The sequence below is a fragment of the Dipodomys merriami genome, unplaced genomic scaffold, assembly GCF_024711535.1.
Source record: "Dipodomys merriami isolate MVZ:Mamm:240054 unplaced genomic scaffold, mDipMer1.0.p SCAF_51, whole genome shotgun sequence".
Lineage (NCBI taxonomy): Eukaryota > Metazoa > Chordata > Mammalia > Rodentia > Heteromyidae > Dipodomys > Dipodomys merriami.
In genome coordinates this window covers 7,944,989-7,965,318 of record NW_027206080.1, presented here as the reverse complement: position 1 = coordinate 7,965,318, position 20,330 = coordinate 7,944,989, and the positions used below count along the sequence as shown (strand labels likewise).

Below are 20,330 nucleotides of genomic sequence, written 5' to 3'. Positions count from 1 at the left end.
TGGTGAGACAAAGGACAAATGGGGAACCTATGCAACAACAATATTCACAAGATAATATGTTGGAAATGATCTGTACAACTTGGGGAGGGGAATAGGGGAGGGAAAGAGGGAGAAAAATGAGGGAAGGGGTAACAAGTTACACAAGAAATGTAATCAGTTGTAACCCCTCTGTACATCACCTTGACAATAAAATTAAAAAACAAAAAACAATGTTGTGATAAACATGGTTGTGCTGGTAGCTTTGGTATGACCTTGTTTGTGATCCTTTGGGTAAATGTCCAAAAGTGGGATTGTTGGGTCGGAAGCTCTACATGGAGTCTTTTGAGGAACCTCCAGACTGCTTTACAGAGTGGTTGAATAAGTTTACACTCCCACCAACAATGTAGTAGGGTTCCCTTTTGGCCACATCCCCTCCAGCAGCTGTTGTTATTAGATTTCTTGATTATAGCCATTCTAACTGGGGTGAGGTCGAATCTCACAGCGTTGTCTTGATTTGCATTTCTTTTATGTTAGAGAACTTGAGCATTTCTTCATGTGTCTATTGGCCCTTCTTATTTCCTCTTCAGAGCAGTCTTTCTTTAAGTCTTTAGCCCATTTGTTAATAGGGCAGTTGTTTCTTTGAGGATTTGTTGTTGGGGGATTTAAGTTTTTGAGTTCTAAGTATATTTTAGATATGAGACCCTTGTCTGTTGTATGGCTAGTCAAGATCTTCTCCCAGTCTGTAGCTACCAGCACAACCATGTTTATCGCAGCATTATTTACAATAGCTAAGATATGGAACCAACCCCAATGCCCCTCAGTAGATGAATGGATCAAGAAAATGTGGTATATAAACACAATGGAATTCTATGCGTCTTTTGTTAGGAAATGGAAAGACTTGGAAAAAAATCATATTAAGTGAAGTAAACCAGGCCCAAAGAAACATAGGTCCCATGGTTTCCCTTGTTTGCAGTGACTACTATATGTCTAGGACAAGCAGAGTAGGTCAAAGGCTATGTACATATGACCATATGAGATAATGTTAAGCAAAATGTACCCTAAGACAGGGACATAAGAGGTTCTTTATTTCTTTCTTTCTTGCTAGTGTTTTTAATGTACTTACAAAACACTATGTGATTCTTTTGTTTCTATTGGATGTTCTTCCCCCATGGTATAACCCCTGTTTTCACTGGATTTGATGCTGGTGTTCTGCACCTTGTATATATATTTTTGTAAGTTGGGGAGGGGAAAGGACATTTCAGAATGTTTAAATGAGGATTCAGCCTGACCCATTGTGACAACGAGATGTACAGGACACTATATTGAAAATGAACTTTACAATGGGGGGGGGAGTTGGGGAGGTGGGGAGGGAAGTGATGGTAGGGGGAAAATAAAGGAGGAGGTAACAATGCTCATTATGAAATGTATTCATCATTCTACTCATGTAACTGTAACCCTTCTGTAAAACATTTTTACAATAAAAAAAAAACCCCAAACAAAAAACTCATCCCCAAAGAAAAATGTCTTCTAGTGACCCCTGCTGGCCACTTGATGAAATGACATTAAATGGAGAAAGCTGCGAGCAGTTTTCTGTAAATACTGCAGCCCAGGAGTTTAAAAACTGTATTTTATTCCGGTGCCCTGCATTTTGTATATATATTTTTTTCTAATTTGGGGAGGGGAAAGGAAATAACAAAATGTTGAAATAAGGATATAGGTTGACCCATTGTAACAATGAGATGTACAAGACATTATATTGAGAACAAACTTTACAACTTCTGGGGGGGAGTAGAGGAGGTGAGGAGGGAAGGGATGGTAGGGGAAAAACAAAGGAGGGGTAACAATTCTCGATAGGAAATGTACTCATTACCTTACTCATGTAACTGTAACCCCTCTGCACAGTATCTTTACAATAAAAATATATACAAAAATAAAAATAAAATATAAAAACAGTAAAAAATTGAAAAGATCTTAGTATCATGCATTTAAGCTAAAGGTGGATTATGATGTTTATTTTTTTCTTTTCTTGTATTCAGAATCCTGTACTTTTCCTCCAAATGAACCTGATCTAACACATAAATAATATATAATATGTACATATTATATATAACACATATATAATATATGTATATAAAAACTGTTTTCAGCTGGGCACTGGTGGCTCATGCCTATAATCCTAGCTACACATGAGGCTGAGATCTGAGGACTGCAGTTCAAAGCCAGCCTGGGGAAGAAAGTATGTGAGGCTCTTATCGCCAATAAACCACTAGAAAAGCCGAAGTTGTGCTGTGGCTCAAGTGGTAGAGCGCCAGCTTTGAGTTGAAGAGCTCAGGGACAGTGCCCAGGCCCAGAGTTCAAGCCCCATGACTGACAACAAAACAAAACAACCCCCCCCCCAAAAAAAACTTTTCAATAAACCCATTAAGAACTATTACTTCAGCTTTCCTCAGGGGAAAAAATATATATATATAGAATCTAATGAAAAGAGATGGCTATCAAACCTACTTTAGTTCAACCTTTGTGTAACTTGATGTTGAGCTGCTTGCCTACTGGAGTCTCTGGAAAGCTACTTTCATGAACTTGAGGCTATTTTAGTTTCCTGTATGTATGTATTATAATGGATGAAGAAATTTGAGTTGTGTAAGTTAGACAAGCATGGAAAAGGTAAAAAGTAAAGAGGTGATGGTCAGTAGACTCACATACACAGTAGTCTATGCTAAAATAAAGAGTAGAGAAACAAACAGATCATTCTGCCCCATCCTGCAGTCCTCTGCAACATCTTTCCATCTTAATACAGTATGTAGATGCAGGGCTGCACTGTTAGGTGTTTCAGCAGTTCTAGCTCCCTATTTTATATGTGTGTGTGTGTGTGTGTGTGTGTGTGTGTGTGTGTGTGTGTGTACACACGTGTGTATACACACACATACTTTAATTGTAAAGATACAGTACAGAGGGGTTACAATTACATGAGCAAGGTAATGAGTACATTTTCTATAGAGCATTGTTACCCCCTCCTTTGCTTTTCCCCTACCAATCTTCCCTCCCCAACTCCTCCCCTGCTCCCCACGTTGTAAAGTTCATTCTTAACATAGTGTCTTGTACATCTTGTTGTTACAATGGGTCATCTTGTAACCTTATTTCAGCATTTTGTTATTTCCTTTCCCCTCCCCAAATTGGAAAACCTTTATACAAGATGCAGAACACCAGAATCAAATACAGTGAAAACAGGGGTTATACCATGTGGAAAGATCATACAAAAGAAACAAAAAAATCGCATAGTATATTATAAATACATTAAAAACAACAGCAAGAAAGATAAAATCTCGTGTGTCCCTATCTTGGGGTTCATTTTGCTTAGCCTCAGTTTATATGGACATATGTACATAGATTTTGACCTTTTCTGCTTGTTCTAGACATACACTAGTTATTACAGATAAGGGGAACCATGGGACCTATGTTTCTTTGGGCCTGGCTTACTTCACTTAATATAATTTTTTCCAAGTCTTTCCATTTCCTAACAAATGGGGCAATGCCATTCTTTCTGATGGAGGCATAGAATTCCATTGTGTATATATACCACATTTTCTTGATCCATTCATCTACTGAGGGACATCAGGGTTGGTTCCATATCTTAGCTACGGTAAATAATGCTGTGATAAACATAGTTGTGCTGGTAGCTTTAGTGTGGCCTTGTTTGTGATTATTTGGGTAAATGCCCAAAAGTGGGATTGTTGGGTCATAGGGGAGCTCTAGGTGGAGTCTTTTGAGGAACCTTCATACTGCTTTCCAAAGTGGTTGAACAAGTTTACACTCCCACCAACAGTGCAGTAGGGTTCCCTTCTGTCCACATCCCCTCCAGCATCTGTTGTTATTAGAGTTCTTGATTATAGCCATTCTAACTGGGGTGATGTGGAATTCTCAATGTTGTTTTAATTTGCATTTTTTTTATGGCTAGAGAAGTTGAGCATTTCTTCATATGTTTATTGGCCATTCTTATTTCCTCTTCAGAGAAGTCTCTCTTTAAGTCGTTAGCCCATTTGCTAATTGGGCAGTTGTTTCTCTGAGGATTTGTTGTTGGGGAATTTAATTTTTTGAGTTCTAAGTATATTTTAGATATGAGACCCTTGTCCGTTGTGTGGCTAGTGAAGATCTCCCAATCCGTGGGCTTTCTATTGATCTTGCTAGCTATGTCCTTTGCCATGCAGAAGCTCTGCAGTTTCATGCAATCCCATTTGTTGCTGACTATTTTCTTCTCCATTCCAGTAACAGAGGTTATCTAATGGCTCATATGCTAAGTTTCCTGATTCCAGTCAATGTTTGTAATGGAGGCTGGGTGATAAAGTGATACTATGATAAAAGTTCTTATACTTATTTTTGGTGGCTCTGTGGATGGAACCCAGGGCTTTGCCCATGCAAGGCTGTTCTATCACTGAGCTACATCCTTGATGCCATGTGATAAAAGTTTTGTTAGGCAAATAAGAAAATAAATTATGAGCCAGGTACAATGGCTCATATCTGTAATTCTAGCTACTCAGGAGCATGAGCTCAGGTGGAGCATGATTTGAAATGATCCAATGCAAGAAGTTTAAGACTCTTTTTAACAGAAAGAAAAGGTGGGAAGGCTGGTACACATACATCATCCCAGATATAAGTGGAAGGGCAAATAGGGTGGTCAAAGCAAAAAAAATGAGACCCCATTTCAAAAAAAAACTAGGGCAAAAAGGGGTGCAGGTATGGCTCAAGTGGTAAAATGCCTCCCTAGCAAGCCCAAGTCCCTGAGTTCAAACACCAATGTTGTCAAATAAACAATACAAAAACAAATGTATATATAACTTAAACATGCTATTTATTCTATCAAATAATGGAAAGTAAGGCATGAAGAAAAGACTCCCTAAAGGAGGCAGGAGATTTGAACTTTGAAACCTTCCCAAACTCCTTTCTCTTTCAATATGTGGCAGCAGATCTCGTGCCCATTCTATAAACTGGCATAAAGCTGCCTTATCTAACCAAGCAGATACACACAGACCAAGATCCCCTTTAGTCCTAAATTATGTAATTCTTTGGGGTATCGTAGTGCATGCTTGTAATTCTAACTAGTAAGGAGGCAATAGCAGGAGGACTGTGGTTTAAGGACAAAGTATGAAGCACAGAAACGGTGGGACAAAGGGTGAACCAATTCAGCAGTGATACCCACTAGACACTATGTTGGAAATGAACTATACAACCTGGCAGGGGAGAGGGGGTCAGTAGGGAAAAACAGAGAAAATGAAGGAGGAGGTGACACTGTTCAAAAAGAAATTTCTGGCTGGGAAGGTGGCTCAGTGGTACAGTGCTTGCCTCGCATGCATGAGGCCCTGGGTTCGATTCCTCAGCACCACGTAGAAAAGCTGGAAGTGGCGCTGTGGCTCAAGGTGTAGAGCACTAGCCTTGAGCTGAAGAGCTGAGAGGCAAGTGCCCAGGCCCAGAGTTCAAGCCCCACAATAAAAATAAATAAATAAATAAATAAATAAATAAATAATAAATAAATAGATGTACTCATTACTTGACTTAGGTAGCTGTAATGCCTCTGTCCATCACCTTTATAATAAAAAAGGGGACAAAGTACAAAATCCTACCTTAAAATAAATTAAAAATAAAAGGACTGGGAGGCGACATAGTTCAAGTGGTAGAGGGCTTGCCTAGTATGTATGAAACCCTGAGTTCAATTTCTAGCACATACACACACACAAATAGGAAATTTAATGTATTTTTTACAAAGTTTAATGGCATACTGTATGCTAGTTTATATACTTGAACTCAGAATTTAAATTCCTTTACATGTTTTCTTTTGCCTTTCATATTAGATAATACCTAATATTTACTCTTTTAATTATTTTGAGTGAAGCAGTGCTATTTTAATAAGATAAAAAATCAACTGATTAAAAGAATGAATTAGTATTTGCCTTTCTATATTAGGGCTTTCAAGGATCTCAAAGCACCAATTAATGAGACTTAAAAATTAAGATGCCAATACTTTAACCACCGTGAACAAATACTTCCAAGTCATTCTTTGGTGAAGGAAGCACTTATGTCATTGATATTCTCCTTACAAACTCACCTCCCACTTCACCTTTGAATCAGAACACTGGTACTCATTTTCACTAGCTCAGTTAGATTGAATTCCAAATGATTTAAGACAATTAAAAGGAAATCATCTTTATCCCATGAGTTGGGGTTATTAAAAATATGGAGCTACAGTCACTGAGGTGCTTTTCAGAATGAAGGTCTCAAGAAATCAGAGGCTTAGCAGGAAGCTCACACTTGTAATTCTAGCTACTTAGGTGGGTGAGATCTGAAGATTGCAGTTGGAAGCCAGCCAGGGCAGAAAAGTCCATTAGTTGCTTATCTCTTATTAACCAGCAAAAATCCAGAAGTGGCTCTATGGCTCCAGTGATAGAACATGAGTCTTGAAAGAAAAGGCCAAACAGGAGCTTGAAGCCCTGAGTTCAAGTCCCAGTACTGATGTGCACACCACACCAGCTTTCTGAGTAGCTAGGATTACAGGTGTGAGCAATCTGGCACAGCCAAGCCTTCCTCTTTCAAGAAACTTCTGGCTTTCTTATCCTGCTTTCTCAGGATGGCTTTGGAAGCCTTCTTCCATTCATCTAGATGTGCTGCTGGCAGTATTGTCACTGGAGTCTTCTGAAGACACAGAGGGACAAGCCAATGTGGGAGACACAACTTCCATTATGCCCACAGGGTACTTGTACTCACACTCAGCCTCTGAGTACAATTGATCAATAATCCTAGCAGCTACTCAGGATGCTGAGATCTGGGGATCTTGGTTTAAAGCCTGGACAGGAAAGTCTCTGAGGCTCTTAAATACAATTAACCACTAAACACCCAGAAATAGAGCTGTGGTCCAAGTGGTAGAGTGCCAGCTATGAGTGAAAAAGCTAAGGGCTAGTACCCAGGCCCTAAGTTCAAGCCCCAGTACCAGCACACGTGCAAAAAAATCCATAAATAACTTCAAAGGAACATGCAGTACAACTCAAATATATTAGTCATGTCCCTTTAGATTTCCCACTTGGCATTTGACAAGCTGGGAGAGTAGAAGATCTTTCCAGATGTGCTCTCTTCTTCAATGCCACAGCCTTCCAGCTCACCACAGGCAGCCTTGCACTGGACAGTGGAAAGGTCTGGGCTGACACATGACAAATTCCTCTATGCAAAGCCAACAACTGTCAGTGCTTTTAACATCTGCCAAGTCCAAGTGCTATTTGTGATGCTGAGAAGCTGGCATCTGCTTAGTCTGAGGCTATGAGTGGCACTGCCTTAGCCTATTAACCCCATGGACTGGCCTGGGGCCAAAACAACATGTGCTAAGCAGGCTGCTGGGGGAAAAGGTCTACTGTCACAGCCCACACTCTGCAGCAGGAATTTGGGCCCTGGAGCCCAGCTCGGTTAGAACAAGTTTTTCAAGCTCTTGATAGGTGGGGTTGGGTCAAATATGGGATAGGCAAATCATGTGTCTCTGTTTGTTCCATTTAGAATTTTCTCTCATTTCAAAAATATATAGGCAGCTCATGAATTTCAGATAGAGCTAAACAACACTAAAAACTTAGCTTAGATAGGTTGAAGTTCATTAATATACCTTTTATTTTTAAATGTATTTACTTGGTGCCTGTTGGGTTGGAGGTGTTACTCAAGTGGTAGAATGCCAACACTGAGCACTCAAGCTGAGTAAGAACACAAAGCACTGAGTTCAAGCTCCAGAACACACACACACACACACACACACACACACACACACACACACACACACACACACACAAGACTTGTGACATTAATATGTTCCACTGGAATTTTAACTCAGGAAAATTTCTTGAAATATAAAACATTTGATTTCAGACAAATGCTATTTACCTGATATCAATAATTGCATCTCTGGGATAAAGCCTGGTTTTTGTAGAGAAGATCCTGGTGCCAGGACATACCAGACTTGTTTCCTTGATTCAAGATTCTACTTTTCCTATTTGATTCAGCCCTTTTCCCTCCCCCCACTGCCCTCAGCCTGGGAGGTCTCATTTACTCTGCATTGCAAACAAAGAAAATTAGCCAAGACTCATTAATTTGTAAGTGGAAAAAATGGCTATTGAGTATCTTATCAATAATGTTCAAAAGTTTGGCTTGAAAAATAGAATTTTCATTGTGGTTTGACATACAGTCTTTAGTAACTTGAAAGGTATCTAGAAAAATCAAGAGTACCCAGTGCTTGACAAAAAGAAGAGACCATCTGCTTGGTAGAAGGTGCCAGGGGTCCATGCTGGCAGACCTTTAGGAACACACAGTGCCAACAGTTCTGATCATTATATCTGTGAGTTGAAGTGACTTTCATTCCTTCTTGTTACTATGGCATTGTCGGCAGCTTTACTTAACTGTGGCTAAAGATCAACAAGGAATACAACATCCTGAAAATAATGAGTTGTTAGTGTCTGTATCTACCCTCTTAAAGAGAATCTCTCAGTCCTATGTCATTCTTTCAATGAAACAAGACTATACTGTTATTTGATACTAAAATATAAGCATTCATGCTATTATCTGATATAAAATTGTGTAATTCTGTGGAGAGGGTTTTCCTAGCATGAGCAAAGTTAGAAGGAAGAGAGGGAGGAAGGGAGGGAGGGAGGGAGGGAGGAAGGAAGGAAAGGAGGTGGGGAGGGGGGAAGAAGGGAGGGAGGGAGGGAGGGAGGGAGGGAGGAAGAAGGGAGGGAGGGAGGGAGGGAGGGAGGGAGTGAGGAAGGAAGGAAAAGAAAAGAAAGAAAAAAGAGAGAAGGACGGAAGGAAGGAAGAGCAAGACAGAAAGAATGAAGAAGAGAAAAAGAAAAGAGAAAGTGAGAGAAGGAAAGAATGGAAGGAAGGAGGGAGAATTTCTACATGTTCTTCAGAAGTCACCCAGCCCACTTTCTGTAAAATAAACTGAATTTAAGATTCTAATCCCAGAGATGCAATCGTATATATGAATTGGTCTTCAACTTCTATATTTATTTGACACAGACACACACAAATGGCTTGTGTACTCAATTTGAACCATGTGTCTCTGAAAAGAAAAAATTAAGTTCTCACCTCTCATCACTAGATAAAGTGATTCACTAGATTTAGTGAAAAATAAGAAACAGGGGCCAGTTGTCCATAGCTCACATGTGTAATCCTAGCTACTCAGGAGGCTGAGATTTGTGATTGTGGTTTGAAGCTAGCCCAGACAGAAAAATCTGTGAGACTCTCATTTCCAATTAACCTCCCAATGCCAGAAGTGGACCTGTGGTAAGTGGTAAAGTGCTAGCCATGAGCAAAACCACTCAAAGTCAGAACCTAGGGCCTGAGTTTAAGCCCTACAACTGGCACAAAATATAAAGAAAGAAGAGAAAGAGTAAGGGAAAGAAAGAAAGAAAGAAAGAAAAGAAAGAAAGAAAGAAAGAAAGAAAGAAAGAAAAGAAAGAAAGAAAGAAAGAAAGAAAGAAAGAAAGAAAGAAAGAAAGAAAGAAAGAAAGAAAGAAAGAGGGAGGGAGGGAGGGAGGGAGGGAGGGAGGGAGGGAGGAAGGGAGGGAGGAGGGAAAGGAAGGGAGGGAGAGAGGGAAAGGAAGGGAGGGAGGGAGAGACAGGAAGGAAGGAAGGAAGGAAGGGAGAGACATGAAGGAAGGGAGGGAGAGACATGAAGGAAGGAAGGAAAGAAAGAAAGAAAGAAAGAAAGAGAAAGAAAGATAGAAAGAAGATAGAGAAGAAGGAAAGATTAGAAATGGGGAAAGAAAGATAAAAGATGAGGACAATAAACAAGTGAATCCTTTTTTCTTTTTTGGACAGGAACTCAGCTCAGGCCAGAACTAGTGATCCTCCTGCCTCTTATCTCTGCCTCTTAGTACTGAGATTAGAGACTTGTACCACCATCCCAACTTAATGATGCTTTTCTGTTTGTTTCCTCCTCTGGGTCTGGTCCTAGCACTACTCAACCAGGTGTGAGACAACTGCAGTTCATGATCAAAAACTTGAACATCCCAGAATCATCCTATCACAGCATCTGTTCAAACTATGATTTCATCTCCTTAGATGAAATGCAATGTAATGAATGAATAATTACTTCCCAGTCATTATCTCTTCTTACCTCTCTTTAATTGACATGGTTTTACTAGAGGAATCAAGTATGACCTCTCCGATGGGTGCTTTGATCTCTCCGGTAGCAAACATCGCACACGGACTCTTGTAATATTTCTGTAGTGTTTCTGAAGGATCTTGCTGCTTCCAGGCCCCTGTGCCTGAAGTCTTCCCCTCAGTTGTCCCTGTCTGCTCAGAAGCCAGCTCTTCACATTCAGCTACTAGGGGAAGAAAAAGTGACAATCACCATTATCATCATCATTATCTGATATACACATACACACATACACATACATCCTGGGCAAACACTCTTCCATAGTTTGCCACTGGAGTCTAACCTGTGGACACGTGTCAGGTCACCCAGGCCACCTGGATTTATGCAAACCTAGGGCACCAGAGAAAACTAGACTTTTTAGGGGATTGCTCCACAACAGACCACAGAAAGAGGAGTAGATTTCTACTAGAAAAGCTTACTACTGGAAAGCAGGCATGTAGAGAGAAATCAGACTGGTTCAAGTCCTTATTCCCTGTGCCTAGCCCATGCTAGAATCTTTAGGCCATTAACTTACAAGAGGTGCTAACAGAGTTAAGTATCTGAGAAAGCTATTGTGTGAGTTAAAGTCACTTAAAACCCTTATCAAAGTATTTAAACAGGACCAGAGGGAGAAAATGGGGGTGAACAAAGGAAGGGTGACTTTGACCAAGAAGCAATGTACTCATAACCTTACTGATGGAATTGTAACCCCTTTTTACAACTACTTAACAACAGCAATAATAATTTATTTTTAAAAAGAGAAGTGTTTGAGGAAGCACAGTAACATGCAATAAATCAAGTAGGAACTAAATCCCTATTGTTTTGGAAAACATAAGTAAAGTTATAATTTACCTTTGAGTGAAAATCTCCTTTTGGTGATGCTCTCCTCATCTACCTTCTCTTCAAAGGGTGGTCTGTCCTTCACATCCAAGTTACCCTGGGTGCTGATTTTAGCTGTGGAAAATTTCTTTGGTTCATCGCCAAGGTGGGTGACAGGAGTACTAGCTAGTTCCAGGCTTTCTTTCCTTGGTAGAGCACATTTCTGTTCCCTCTGGCTGTCTGCTTCCCTCACCCTACTGGGGCCAGGGTAGGAGGCTTCCACTGCCTCCAAGGACTCGTATGTTTTTATATTACTTTCTGCAGATGTCAAAAAACTCTTGTTTTCTGATTCTCCAAATTCTCTCAGCATTCCTCTGCTCCCACTGTTTTCTCCCAAAGACTGCCAAGCTGGTGATTTCAGAATGCTTCTAACTGGAGAGTCTGAATTTTCCACGGAAGAGGGCAATTTACCCTCGGTGGCACTTGCATTGTTGTCAGCTGATGGCTTTGTCCGGAGCTCCCCGGCATATGTAGGGGTGACTGCAGAGGCCATGGTTGACACAGATGTGTTCACAGTGGGGGTAAAAGAGATGAGTTTCCCACTTTGTACCTGGGAGGACACAGGTGGTAAAGTAAAAACAGATGGAAAAACATGATATGTAAACGTCCTGGCGCTGGGATTTGGTCTAGACTTGTCTATACTTGGTTCTATAATAAATTGCCAACCAGACTTTCGGGGGAGAGGGGGTTGCAGGTTGTACCTATGATCTTTTCTCTCCAAAGCAGACTCAGTCCAGGTGATTGTATAACCAAATTATGAAAACAAAGAGAAGCATACCTGGCCTGGTTATTCTAAGGGATGGAATGATTTCTAAATTACCCATTAGTAAGCAACCCATAATTAGGTCTCAAATCTGACAGCAACACTGTGCTGCTGTTATTTTAAGAACAAGCACACAATTAGAATAAGATGACAGGGTACTTGCCTGTTCCACCTCTCCGAGGGTGACCGGCTGAGTTTGGTAGCGAGCATTCATTCTTCTCTGCTTCATGTCTATTCTCTTTCGGGTAGAAATGGCTTTTGAGACGGGCTGGGACAATTTGTTAAACAAGGCCAACTTCTCTACTAAACTCAGAGTGGAGGAATCAGGTTCTCCTGGTTCAGTAAAATCTTTGCCCTCATTTGCCTGTTCCTTGGCTAAAGCCTTTTGGTGAGCAGATGCCTGTAATCTGAAAAAGAAAAGAACAGGGAAAAAAAAGAAGTCAGCTACACCGCTATAGACTAAAAACCGACCACTAACATTACATATTTCCCTTAATTTTGCAAAAGGCTTACTTTTCCCTACTTAATCTTAAGACAAGGTAAGCAGTTACGTAGTGTAAATAAGACAGCAAACAGTGAGCTTGGGATACTAGCATTGCTGATCTTAGAAGTGAATTTTTAAAAAATTGGAGTATTTTCCTAAAAAGAAATTTCCTAATTAAGGAACCAAAGTCAACTTGGAGATCATAATGAATGTCTTCAGGAAGCCAAAGGTACTGCCTAGGCCATAGTTGGACATTCTCTAAGATGTGCCACAGGGGTGATCTATTTTAAATATTTAGAAAAAAATATAGTCATTGATCAAGCACATAATCTGCAACACAAGCTTTCCATTTTTACTTTCAAAATATAATTTTTTTTTTGGTCAATCACGGGGACTGAACTCTGGGCCTGGGTGCTGTCCCTCAGTTCTTCAGCTCAAGGCTAGCACTCTACCACTTGAGCCACTACTCCACTTCCGGCTTTTTCTGCATATGTGGTGCTGAGGAATTGAACCCAGGGCCTCATGCATGCAAGGCAAGCACTCTACCACTGAGCCACCTTCCCAGCCCTAAATGGTATAATTTTCATTTCATTGCTTCAGTATAGCATTTTCTCTCTATCAGTTTTTAAAAGGTACTTAACTCTAAACCTTTGAAAAGTGGTCAAAGTTTTAAGTGAATATAAATCACTCCTACTATGGCTGGGGATGTAGCTCAGTGATAGGAGGCTTGCATAGCATGCTCAAGGCCTTGGGTAGTACTAGTGAATAATAACAAATCCTTCCAATTTCCAGTCAGAAGAGAAGGAAGGCTTTTAGTTTATGTGGTCAATGTGAATCTTGAAAAGTCTCCAACAAAATTCATTCTGCCATAGAAATCTCATTATATAGTCTAGAAAGAAGTATATTCTGCTTTTACTCTGATTAATCATTGATTTAGCTGGGCTCTGATGGTACACGTTTGTAATCCTAGCTAATCAGGAGGCTGAGATCTGAGGATCTTGGTTCAAAGTCAGTCTGGGCAGAAAAGTCTGTGAGATTTATCTTCTCTCCAATTAGCCAGCAAAAAAACAAAAAAAAAATGGAGCTGTGGCTCAACTGGTAGAGTACCAACTTTGAAAAAAAAAAAAGCTAAGGGAGAGCGAGATGGCCCTGAGTTCAAGCTCCAGGATCAGGAAAAAAAATCCACTGATTCCCAGGCTGTCCCAGAGCTCAGAGCCTTTTTGAGCATAGGTTATAACCAGCACAATGAAGACCTCGGGAACTTGGGACACTTCTGCAGTCTCATTTTCCCAACTATTTATTTCCTCAACCATTTCGACTTCTGGATTATACCAGTTCCTCAGGAATTGTTATTTAATATCTTTGAATCTTATTTTTAGCCTTCATGTTTTGGCCCACAACAGCCAAACAAAGAAATATTTACATGCTCTAAAGACATAATATCAAAGCACTACAATTAAAAACCTAACAGCAAAATATCAACAATCAAACCCAAAATAGAACAGCATTATGTGGCTCTGAATTAGAAACAGAATTGTTTTAAATATGTATTTGTGTCCACATGTGTTTAATATATAACCGACTCTTATCAGAATTCCAGTGTACACATTAAGGTTCAATTTTCCGATTAGTCTTGAAGTGCTAGTGTTATAAAGATGAAAAATGAAATGTTTGAGGGATGACTGGTATGATGGAAAACAGAACCAAAACGAATGGGTAAGTAAGTTAGTGTCACTGCTCCTAACACATAATGTAAGCAGATGGACAATGTTTTCTCATGCAGGCAGACACAAAATGATCAGAAACTTGTACTACCACAAAACAAAATGCCATGTTTCAGAACACCACACTGACTTGTTTGTCAGACAAAGAGAAGGCATTCAAGTTTTTCACAGCAATATGTAGCCCAGTGGAGTGGCACTGGGTATGGCATGCAGCTATTATGTCCAGTACCTGGGAGGCTGTACAGCATTCTTAGCTACAGTGGGACTAGGAAGTCTCGCCATTCCAGGGTGGGTGACCCCAGAACACGATGCAGGGGTAGGCTCACTTTAAAAGCAATTGCCAAGGAAAAGATGTGGGGAGGGAAGTGAGCATCCACAGGAGAGAAGAAAAGAAGCATTAAAGAAAGCATAGTTTGAAATTCAGAAATGTTAAATCAAATATTTTACCAAAAATGTTTCTTAACTAAGTTGAGAGCAAGAAAAACAAGAAACAAACAAACAAAACCCACAACAATCTACACACAAACTTTGAAAGCAATTACCAGCTTAGGAAATCAGAGATAGAAGCTGCTCAGAGTAAATGGAATAGCCTTAAGAGTGGGGCTCAAAAAAGATTCATCTTTCAAATAAACACCCTAATTTTTAAAATAATATTAAAAAGCATGTTAGCTATCAGCAAATGGGTGTGCCCATGCTTTCAAATGTGTATTTTTTGGTGGTACTAGAGTTTTGCCCTTGTATTTGTTAGGCAGGTGATCTACCACTTGAGCCATATCTCCTGCCCTCAATCTACTTTTCTAAAACAATCATTATTGTTTAGGGGTGGTGGCTTATCTCTGTAATACGAGCTACTAAGGCTAGCCCAGGAAAAAAGTTTGAGATTCCATCTCAACCAATAAAAAAAAAAGGGCATTGTGGTTCATACTTGTCATCCTAGGTACTTGGGAAGCATAAATGAGAAAACTCTGGAACTAGCTGGCACAGACAAAAAGTGAGAATCTCTTCAAAAAAATAACCAAAGAAAGAAGAGCTGGGGCTTGCCTCAAGTGGTAAAGCACCTGCCTAGCAAACCTAAGTTCATTAAATAAATAAATAACTTTAAAATACACAGTTTTGCTTGGCCCAAGCAATCACCTTTGAAAATTACTTTGAAAAAATCTGAACATACCAGAATATAGTGGTCCAAATGGATGTCCTGTATAGTTTGGAAAGTTACTCAATTGTCAATTACTTTTAAAAACATTTTTGGTGATTATCTATAAACAAAATGAACCTTTTTGTCTCTTAGAACTATGTCCTAAACTATTTATAGATGCAAAGTCTAGGGTTTGCTTAAATATCGTGCAGGAGGAAAGGGGGAATAGGTGAGGATAAAGATGAAGAAATACCAGCCAGGAATTGGCAAATTCTGAAGCTGAGGGTTCACTATGGGTCATCTACTTTCATGCTTTACGCTTTTCATCACAAAAGAGATAAAACAAAGCCAGATGTGGTGATGCTTATGTACAATCCCAGCTCCTTGGGAGGAGGAGACCAGAGGATTGGTCTGAGGAGCCCAGCCTAGGGAAAGTTAGCACGAGAGCCTCTTTGCAAAACAAATTAAAAGCACAAGGACTAGGGGTATGGCTCAAGTGGTACAGCGCTTACCTGGCAAGCGAGAGGCCCAGAGTTCAATTCCCAGTACCCATCCCAGTACCCCCCAACCCCCAGGGGGGAAAAAAAGAAGAAAGTAACAAGATAAAAAGAAAATCCAAACAATGCACGAGGAAAATAAACAATGAAACGATATCATTAGATGTTTCTTAGGAACTATGACAGGGAACACATCCCATTACAAAGATGGCAGTGGAGAAAATCTGGGAACATCAACCTCTCCATGGCATCAAGACAAAGCATCTCGCTATCACTTCCTTTTCACTCACAACTCTCTAAATCCCTTTTCAGAAGGAAGCCATCACTGGCAGGGCCAGGAAAGCCCAGCGCAGACTCACGTGGCTGCAATGACCACTTCCTCAGTGGTGATGGGCTGGGTGTGTGATCTGTCCTGGAGCCGCCGTAGTCTTTGCTCCACGGCCGAGTTTCTCGAGCGTCTCCTTGGAACACTTTGTTCGTCAAATGATTTCTCCATTTCCTAACATGGGAAACATTGTGGAATCTTCACAAATCAAAGGAAAGAAATTTGGGGCAGCAAAAATATCTTTGTTCTTCCATAGGACTCACAGGAGGGGACAGCAGTGATCCTGACTTGACTGGTCATGATCAGAATTGAACGCTTCCAGGCTGGGCAGTTGGGTGGTTAGTCAAAACAGAGTCAATGCTATAGACTGGATTTCCAGTGAGCGCCCCTGCTCCCTAAGGCTCATGTATAAAACCAAAGCTTGGTCCTTCACTTGGTATTATTGAGAGGGAATGGAACCTTTAAGGGGTTGGCTTTAGTGGGAGGTCTCCAGGTCATTGGAGGTGTGGCCTCAAAGGGGCCTGGGGGATTGATTCCTGCCTCTTCTTTCTCTTTTATTGCTGGCCACTGTGAGGTGAACAGCTTCTTCTGACTTGTGCTCCTGCCATGATGTACTGCCTGGTTATGGGTCCAAAGCAACAGGTCCAACTGCTCAGACTGGCACCTCTTAAACTTTTCTTCTCTGTAAATTGACTACCTCAGGTACTTTGTTATGTTAGAGAACACTGACTAACTCAGGTGAGGGCATCTTGGAGTTCCTAGAAGTATGGGAAAATACCAGAGCCCCAGGGATCAGTCTTTCTGCTTTGGTGTTATTCTTTCTAACAAGCCTGTTTGCACTTCTTACCCTGAAAAGCAGCCTCTTGGCAGCAACACTTAGCTTGGCTCGTTCATCTACCTTTTCTTCGTCTGTAAGAATCCATGAAATGAAAATGAAACATCATTAGAAAGTTTAATATTTCTGAGATGCTTTCCCAGATTTACCTGGGAAGCCCTCATATGTAAGAATAGGTGAACTGAAATGATTAAGGGGGAGTATTTTCTGTTTTTTCTTTTTTCTGTTCAATGAAAAGGTACTAATTCCCACCACAATTCAAATCAAGCTAAATCATACTGTGCCATTCTAGTTGGTGATTTTGTGCTACAGTATTTGACTCATGATGACTTTAAGAATAGACTGTACAAAAGGAACTGTTCTTACTATTGAAGAACAGCAAGAAAAACCTGTTGGTTTTTGGTTCATTTTTTTGGGTTCATTTTGTTCACTTTTTTTGGTTGATTGGCTATTGTTCACTTAAAGATTCTGTTAGCTTCTATAACTATAAGGAAAGCTCAGATGAAAATTTTAACAAGGTTTTATTATATTTACAGAAAGGAAGCTTGAGGAAAAGAGATTTATAGGCTCTACAATCTTACTCACAAAGCTAAAGCTCTCATTATTTAAACAAAATCAAGAAGGTATAAAAGAGAAGAAAAAGAAAAACAGATACTTGCCCTCAACAGTTGGCATTTCTGAACTTGATGTATACCTAGAAAGACATTAGCAGATAGTAATAAAAGTTAGTGCTGGGAGGAAGAGCCACAAAGAAACATCCCATTGAAAACAACAGTCAAGCTGCAATGGTTCTCTCTCAGAGTGTATCACCTTGGTGTGAATACCACATAGAGTTGTTAATGAACACTGTGGGTTGAGTGAAGATACAATCCTAGTCACGTGCACACCCCGTGGAAGAAGCCAGGATAAGTTATTACACAGAGCTGATGAGAAACTGTTTCGATGAACCTTAACATTTCTATGAGTAGCATGGTAATATATAAAAACTTGAATACCACAAGTGGCCATTCATTATATGAATACAAAATACATGGAAAATCTGAAAGATATTTCATACAGATTCCAACTTAATAAGAACATGAAGAACCTATAAAAACAAAATTACAGTTGACAAGTGAGTACAATTTAAAACCATCCTGTTGGAAAAGTCTACCTTCTTTGAAAATACACTTAAATAAGCCCAATAAACATCCTTTTGAGATTAGTGGAAGAAGTTTGGAATCATCAATGTCCCATATGATTGTTAGGGTGGTAAGAATCCTTCCGTCTCTTTTATGTTCCTAGACCACAAAACTACATGTATGCATGCCTACCGATCTGATTCCTTTCGTTCTGCTGAGGTTATAGGTTGAGTTCTAAATCTCTCGGAAGTTTTTCTACTTTCACCAGGAGAAAAATAGCGTCTTGGTTTCCGGGACCCTCTCTCCTGTTCCATACTGGTAGACAAGTTAACGCCTTCAGTTGATCTCTCAACCCGTGATTGGCTTTTAGAATCAGAAGATGGAGAATGTGCAGTAAGGAAGTGGAAAGATAGAGAAAGAGAAGAAAGCAAAGATTTATGCATCTCAGTGGGTCAAGGCACAAGTGATTAGATCTCTCTGCATCTCTCTATCATGCACACATGGAGGTGGAACATTCCACAGACCCACTTACTCTTCTACTTTCCCATTAGTAGGCACAAGCCAAATGGTAGTTGGTGAGCCATTTCCTTATAGTCAGCCCTTCACACATTTGTGAGCTAAGCTAATGCTTCAGTGCACCACACAACACGAGTTGAGTAGAAAACCATTCTGCCAAAGACGTGCAAGGGACACACCAGGAAAAGGTTGGAAACATCACCTACAGTTCAGGTTTCTTGCTGGCTCTGGCAGACTCCAGAAATGCATTTCGGAGCTGGGCAACAGAGACTTTTGTGTCCAGCACGGCTGCTTCTGCACAGGTGCCTGCAGCCTTGGAGGTCGGTAGCTCCAGCTCTCGCTTTGAGGCTGGGTCCTTCTGTCTTAAAGCCTGGAGCTGAGGGGGACCCATGTAATCAGATAGCGAGCGGGTAAGGACCTTGTGCTTCCTTGGAGAGGCTTTCTTTGGGTGATGGGTCAATGTGGCATCTTGAGATACAGGCTCACTCTGAACATACAGAACCATCTCACTCCGGCTTGTTCTCTCAGCAGGCTCGTGCTGAGCTTGTGGTTCCTTGTGATGCTCTAAGGTGACAGTGCTAACGACGAGCTTACCTAAGTTCTCGTTGTGAGGGGAATCTTGGAAGCTCATTCCAATTCCATCCTTTAAGGTAACGACCGTTTTATGGCTCTTCTCAGGTGCTTCAGAGAAGGGCGCATCTTCTGCTTTTGACTCACAAATATGGAGGGCTGGAACATCCCTTGGCTCACCTTCTAGAATCTTCAATGTGGGAGGATTTATGACATCCAAAGTGGCTGATCCCACCCAGCTGCTTTCAGACACATGTTCTGGGGTTTCTGTAGTTACCAACTTGACAGTGTGGATGGGATTTTCTGGCTGGACACAGCCACGGCTAAGCTGTTGCCCAGAGCTCACTGCTTTGCTCATGACCCTGTCAAAGGCGGAATTTTCTGACTGAAAGGACAGATAATGGACTGGCACTGGTTGATGTCTCCTCTGAGTTAATGGCTCGGAGGTGAGTTCGGGGCTGCTGCGAGCACTCTCCTCTTTCACCAATTTTTCTCTAACTTTAACTCTTGAAGAAAGAAAAAGGGTTTAAGTTGCAAAGTGCAGTCCCTGCTGAAGAAGGAAGCATGCACATATGACAAGTTATCAGTGGAAATCAACTCAAAGAGAAGAATTTACACACACACAAAAGCATATTGGTATTTAATGTAAACACTCAATCCTTGCCAGATAAAAGGATTGGGGATTAACTTTCCAAATTTGCCAGTGTGTTGCAAAACTAACTCTATCCTTCATGAAGCTTAGAAAGGCCAGACCCTGCCTTGGGGGAGAATGCATTTCTTTTGACTAAACCAATATCCAGAAGAAAGAAAAATTCATTATGAACACCACCGTTAAGCATTAATGTGCATGCACAAGACATGGACCTGGATATGGATTCTGGGGTTAGTGGCGGGAGACTTCCAAGGAAACGTAGAACTATTAATTAAATGTTGGGATTTCAATGATTCCTAGAAATGTAAGGGTATTTGTGATTAGGCATGATTGAGCTAAAGATACGATAATCACCTCTCTCTCGAAGCACTCAAACTTTCATGCAATGCTGATTATATTTATTTACTCATGACAGGTGAGTAGTTGGGAGTCCTTGGTATAATGAGCATCAACACAGTATTAGAGGAAAAAGTACTGTTGAGAGAATTAATAACATTTCCCGTCCATTCCCTCTGGAACTGCTGTTATACTTGTAGTTAAAGAGCAATCCAGAAAGAGATTGTTCTTTGCTGTTTCTAGCTACTTAAACACTTCAAAAGCTTTTGTCCAACACTGCAAAAGAAAATTAGCCAGGAGTCGGGCTCTAGGATCTTAAAAGTCTTAGAGAACTTACCTGTCCTTCTTAAGT

The 20,330-nt window shown here is 40.5% G+C and overlaps 1 protein-coding gene across 15 annotated transcripts in view; it reads right to left on the bottom strand.

Annotated features, from left to right (window-relative positions):
• Positions 1-20,330, bottom strand: part of Svil (supervillin) — a 137,470-nt gene that overhangs the window by 42,253 nt on the left and 74,887 nt on the right. For 5 of the 15 annotated variants that reach the window (XM_069998230.1, XM_069998232.1, XM_069998221.1 and 2 more), the window contains 9 exons: positions 18,627-19,496; positions 18,097-18,267; positions 17,443-17,477; positions 16,796-16,857; positions 15,983-16,122; positions 14,221-14,316; positions 11,947-12,190; positions 10,994-11,570; positions 10,118-10,328 (listed from right to left, as the gene is read on the bottom strand). In XM_069998230.1, coding sequence (XP_069854331.1) covers positions 10,118-10,328; positions 10,994-11,570; positions 11,947-12,190; positions 14,221-14,316; positions 15,983-16,122; positions 16,796-16,857; positions 17,443-17,477; positions 18,097-18,267; positions 18,627-19,496 — 2,406 coding nt within the window. The remainder of the gene's footprint in view (positions 1-10,117; positions 10,329-10,993; positions 11,571-11,946; positions 12,191-14,220; positions 14,317-15,982; positions 16,123-16,795; positions 16,858-17,442; positions 17,478-18,096; positions 18,268-18,626; positions 19,497-20,330) is intronic. The other 10 variants (XM_069998222.1, XM_069998225.1, XM_069998228.1 and 7 more) reach the window with 6 other exon arrangements.